Source organism: Phaethon lepturus, unplaced genomic scaffold (assembly GCF_000687285.1).
Source record: "Phaethon lepturus isolate BGI_N335 unplaced genomic scaffold, ASM68728v1 scaffold51419, whole genome shotgun sequence".
Taxonomy (NCBI): Eukaryota; Metazoa; Chordata; class Aves; order Phaethontiformes; family Phaethontidae; genus Phaethon; species Phaethon lepturus.
The window spans coordinates 1-6,187 of record NW_010562348.1 but is presented as its reverse complement, the minus strand read 5'-3'; the positions used below and the strand labels follow the sequence as shown (position 1 = coordinate 6,187).

General features: G+C 39.4%; 1 protein-coding gene across 1 annotated transcript; it reads right to left on the bottom strand.

Moving 5' to 3' along the window:
- Positions 1-2,917: 2,917 nt before the first annotated feature.
- On the bottom strand, positions 2,918-4,202 carry LOC104626333 (cytochrome c oxidase protein 20 homolog; the record flags this gene model as incomplete). Its single annotated transcript, XM_010294224.1, has 3 exons — positions 2,918-3,287; positions 3,882-3,945; positions 4,088-4,202. Coding segments are annotated over 3 exons (321 nt in total), but the record flags the coding sequence as incomplete, so codon positions are not given.
- Positions 4,203-6,187: the final 1,985 nt, after the last annotated feature.

Here is a 6,187-nt window from a genome sequence, read left to right as displayed (position 1 = left end):
TCCTTCCTGAAAGGCTCTGGTGGCTGTCAGGAGTCCCGAGCATGCACTCCTGCCCGCAGGGGCTGGCAAACACCTTCTCCCCAAGAGTAGCGCTACTGCAGGGAGCCGGAGGAGTAAAGTGTGGAGGAGCCAATGGGCCATAAACCCATCTGTTTATTTTGGTGATTACTTTAAGAGAGGATTTTACTAACTTCAGGGATAAAAACTACACGTGCTTGTCAGTCACCGTTCAGTGACCAAGTAACATAACTGTCAGTAAAATAAGCAGGACATTAGCAACTTTAAGCTATAAAGTTGCTATACTTCATTCTCTCCTTTTTAAGGCTCATTCAGAGGGCTGAAAAACAAACACCTTCACAATTACTATTTCTCTTCCTTTCTAGTAACTGCCCAGTAAGTTTTAACTCAAGGAGTATTCTGAACCTCGATCACATCTGTCATTAGCAGCAATACTTAAAGATAACAAGTCTGACACAGATGCATGCTGTGTGTTTCCACCAATGACCTGTATTAAAAAATTAGCATTAGTAAGCTCATTAATTTAAAAAATAGTTAGAAAATTGTTTTCAAATGTTAAAGTTACTTCTATTAAGTTACTACAATTTTTATTTTCTTGCAGCTGTATCCTAATTTACCACAGTGAATAGCTTTGAGATTTTGTGGTTTTGTCCTGTCCCTCACCCTTTCAACAGGGGTTTGCAATCCATCAGTCATTTTCAATCCACTTTCCGTAGCTGGTGCAGGAATGGCTGTAGCCAGCTCTTCAAGGCATTATGTCAGACTTCTTCCCCTGCATGTTTAACTATGAGCATTCTTCCCTCTGCTATTGCAGTCCCTCCCCTTTCAGGCCAATCGAGTGCTGCTCACAGCTTCCTTGTTTTATCCCCTGCCCCTGCCATGAAGACTCTGACTCTTGGTTAGCTCAGTTCCACCTCAACTTTTGCTAGATTATAAAAGCTCAAATGTGTTGGCCAGACTGCCTGCATATTGCCTCTTTCCCCAGTTTTCTGTTAACATCTGGCATACTCATTTTACATTTTGCACAGTGAAGCAGAAGTACTAGATCAGTTATCTACGCAGTGCAGATAGATACATCTAGCATTTCATACAGTTATTGGCTGGAATTGCTAACACTGTAGTTAAGCTGCTACTGAGATAATATCCTTAAATGCAGTAGCTTAAACCAACACCAATTAACACCAGAAGAGGATCTAATGCTGCAGTTTTCCCCAGATTTTTTAATTTACACAGTATCCTGCTGTTTCTCCTTTTTTCTCGTCAGTCACAATATTTGTGCATTTTGAAGGATGCCGTTATGCCCATGCTAACTTCTTTCCTACTGGTACAGAACAGCATTTTCTTCTTTCTCTACAACTGCTCTTTGCCAAAGAGTAAATTTTCGTCTGCATGCTTTTGTTTCCTAAACTCCCCAGCTGAACTATGACCTCGCAGCCAAAAGACCCCCTGCTTAGGTTGCAGTTCCTTTTCACAGGTCAGATAGGAAAGAACTCAACCGTGTATTAAAATAGGAGCTTGCTAAATCCTGGTTCGTGGCTGGCTCAGTTTCCCACTGCTGCTCCAAGGGCTTTAGGAGGCAACACCTCCTGCCTCAAAGAGAAGGAGCCTCCCTCTCCCCTTGCCCCTCCCCAGCACAGAGCCAGGGGAAAAATTTTTCTCTTCTGAATTAGAATTAGGTACCACTTAACTTCTGAGTTTAGATTTTGCAGTGAGGATGGGAAGCACTTCATTGTGCTAACTCAAGTTTTCTGGAGACTTCTTATATAAAGCTATTGAAATTAAATTAATGTCCTCCATAAAAGTTATCTTTATTGTTTCCTCCAGAAGAAAAAAGAAAAAAGAGGAATAGAGGAAAAAAAGGAAAGACAGTATACAGGTTTGTTTTCTTCTTGTAAGAGGCTAATCCACAGAGGGTAAAAGTTTAATTATCTTAGTGTAAATAGCATGTTTGTTTAGTGCTCTCAAGTATATTTCCAAATTAAATAAGTAGAGCAATATTGCTGTTTACACCTGGATTCCCAAACCTCCCCACACCAACCTGAGTTAACAACAGATCGCAAACTCTCTCAGACTAAGTACAGGGTGGAGGGAAAGGACTATTTTTGCTCAGTGAATGCCTTGAGACCAAAAAGTGCTTACAGCATAATATACTATAAATCATTTTGCAAAAAAAAAAAAAAAAATACATTGTGTCTCTGGTGTAGACAGAGGCAAGCAAGGAATATTACGCCATCACTCATCTTTTTACCAATAGGCAATTAGACCTAACACTGTATTTCCAACTAAGATGGTTTCCCTGAAATTATATACTGATATTTCTTTCAACTGAAAATGTCCAGTGAAATAGACAACCAGAACATGCCCTTAAAAAAAAAAAATACAACAGCAAAACTACAGACCATTACTACTTACAAATAATGTAAATTATTACTGCACCAATTGTAAGGAAATGTCCTAAATAGAAAAGCAAGATTTTTAACCAAGTACAAGGATTAGTTATTTACATAGCTTAGACTGCTTCTGAAGTATGATTTTATTTAGTTTCACACAGACAAAACAAAGATGGAAATCCTTCAACTTCACAGTGTATATAAATGATCTGAAGTCATTCTGCAGCTGAAACCTTACAAAGGCTACTGATATCACCCACCTTGCATAAGCAAAGCGTTCACCTACTGTTTAAATATCTGTTTTACAAACAGCACAATTAACAGTAGCACCGAAGGATACATTTACTCAAGAGCTGATGACAAGATTTTCCTGTATCTAAGTGAGATGTAATTACAACTTTGCTAAAACGAACCATTCTGTTCATAACAGAAGTTAAAGCAATCCCAAAACCTGGCATTAATCCTCTGAGACCCTGTAACAGAACACATCAGTTCTCAGATGTTTAACAGGTCATTCCTACCTGTGTACATAGTCATATACATACACATATATATGAAACAAAGAAAGGCTTGTTTACTGACTTAACAGATTCGCTATGAATTTCTTGCTTGGATTTGCTAGGAAAACCACCATGATTTATCAGTTTTACGCACCTCACACACTTACAGGGAAGACTGCCATTTTTGGACCACTTTCTCCCAAAGCAGTATTAAGCCCCAGATTCCTCTATAGCAGACTATGAATCACTTCTTTCATTGCCAGTTTCTTTTCTTCCTGGATCAAGAGAAGTGCCTTCAAATAAAATTTTGTTTCTCATTCCTTCTTTAAGCATTCTTTGACGGATCCTACGTTGGGCCAAATTGTACCTACAGTAAAACCTAGAGGAAAGGATGAAAAGAAAACATGATTCCCTGCTTTATATGAGTGACAGTACCAAATCAGGGTTATTCAGCCAGCTGAAAAGTTGAAACCACATATAACAATGCTAGCAAAATTCGTTAGAAAATGACGCATAATGAAAATACTAGGGTAACTGCTATTTCTTTAAGGCAAACATTATGCAGCCACTAAAGAGCAGGATACTACAAGTCCAATGGAAAATGCCTATTGCTATAATTTAGATCTTAATTTCATGACCATTTAGTATGCTGCATTTATAATTAGGACAGAAGGAATGGTACATGTGAAGGAAGAAAGAAAGAATTAAGAAAGATGGAAATAACTGGGTGGTTTGATCTCTTAGGATTCAACAATTAACAGCAAGTTTAAAAAAAAAATTAACATAAAAATTGAAAGGCATTGAACACTTTTCCTTTAAAAAAAAAAGAAATATTTTGTGGAGAAGGAAGAGGACGCTTTGCTAGGCAAGTTTCTTACAGAGTTCCTAAAACAGTGTGAAAGGTCACATGGGGATCATGTTGTACAAAGCAGCCAACATAGGTCTGTCAAAGTGCAAGAAGTGTTTTACATACCAGTATCCTAACATTGTGCAAATAAAGCCACCGACTGCAAAGTCACAAGATCTTCTAACTCTACCTGAAAGAAAAAAAAAAATCCTCAAAAAAAATAGAGAAAAAACCTTGGATGACTTCCCATTATTAATAAAACCTAACAGCAAATAGGAATTAATTTTTCCTTGCAAATAAATAGAGAAAAACTAGAAGGAATAAGTACTTACTAGTTGCTAAAAAATGTCCGAGACCCACAACTAAAGATCCCAGGGAGCCATAGAGCACTGATTCTCGTGCACATGGGACACTTTTAACATCAAGAAATCCTAGGAGTTTGAAGGACTGTAAGAAAAAAACCCCACACCATAAATTAAAATTTACTTTTGTAGAAGTCTGTGATGCCAACTCCATTGCTGTGATGCCAACTCCATTGTAAAACTGGCTTGTTACCTTAGCAGTCAAAAATAATCACTTGAGGATTTTCTACTTCCAGGGTTATATCTGAGCTAAAGTGAACATGCACAGCTGTATCAGGAATAGTGTTAACTATTGATACAGGCAACAGCATTTTGTACAAACCTGTTGCTCCATCCCTTCTGTTGAATACTATAGAAAAACTATTTCATTTTTTACTTTACATTCCCTCAAAAAAGGAATGGAGGAATCCACGATCTTTGTTCAAAACCAAAATATATCACAACAAACAGGTAACGTTACAGTCAATTATGCAGTTAGTTATGCCACATAATTTTAATATCTAAAAAGGCAAATGTGCTTATTAAAAAAGGTGAAATTATTGGAGAATGCACATGTAGTAGAAAACCTTACACTGAACATTTAATAAAAACATTTATAAACCAGTTATTTTTAACCTAATCCTATGTATAAGTAGGGGCTGTGCATAGAAATTCTTCTGTATAGAACACATAAGTTTTTAAATTAACCTACTGGTAAAAATCATTCAAACTGTTCATACCCTCACATCTATAACCTACCCTTGCTTATATCTAGCAATTTTCTAATTAATTTTCAAACGGTAATTAAATGTGGCATTCATAAACCCAACTGTAAACTGACAAAATGTTTTTCATTTCAGAGATGCCTACATTGGCTTCTGCATAACCCAAGTCTTCTAACTTGTGAATACAACTTGGATTTCCCACCTGACACACATCCTTGCAAATGCACACTGGCGCCACAAGCAGGAGTGGGAAACTACATACAAAAAGGCCTCAAGATGACTTGGGTTGGGGTTAAGGTGGCTGCACTAATGTAACATCTGCAGATCTTTCTGCTAGCAATTCTTTTGTTAGGGATGGTGTGAGAATTTGTCTTCATCCTATTCTGTTTAAATGCTTAGACCATTAAATACCACGTGTGCAACTGTATCAACTAAAATCTTGAAAGATGATTTTTTAAATGGTTTTATTTGTTTGTAAAGCTATTCTACTTGGACAAAGTAGATTTTGAAGATGGAGTGAGTGGAGGGGTGACAACTCTGTGAGACAAGTCATTGTGAAACATGTCTGACTGTGGTAATAGGGATGGCAAGCATCTGACAACAGCTGGATTTGTAGACAAATACGGAAATCCCCATCAATAATTTTATCTATGTTCTCTATGGGCGATGATCAGCTGTTTCCACATAATCCCTGCGTACAAATGAGACAAAAAGGATTTGGCCTATGTTGGTCTAATCTCCTAACGAGTAATTTAAAGTACTCTCATGTGGAAGAAGTCATTTGATATGCTGCTGTTGTTGGCTAAGAAGGTATGTATCCCTGCCCCATCCATGCAGCATGATGCACCCTTTTAAAATAGTATTTCACCTGTTGCTCTACTTGAAATCACTTGTTGTGACGCTAACCATTGCTAACTCCTAGCATTACGAAGGCTCAAGTGTCATGACAGTGTTTCACCCACAAAGAGAAAGCCCTGCACAGGAGTCCGTGGAAAAACGAACACAAGAACCCCACCCCACTTGGCCCTATAGGGCCTCAGTTCTGCCATCGCTTTCCGTGTATTGTTCCCTCATCATTTCCTCTGGAGCAAAACCAGCGGGGGTCACGACTGATCTGCCACAACCTCTCGTGTCCCCAGCGCTGGGCTCCCCCCTCTGGTTTCGCGGGCACTGACGCGCGTGGGCGCGGGGAGCCACACAGCTGCTGCTGCTCCTCCTCCCCGGGCCCGGTGGAGCTTCAGCGGAGCGGGCGGTGAAACGTTAAAACGCGTGGAAGGCTCCATGCACCGCCGGCCTCCCGCGTCCGTGCGGATAAGAGACCCGGCCACCCCCCACTCCGGGGGCCACCCCAGCGCCCACAGCGCGA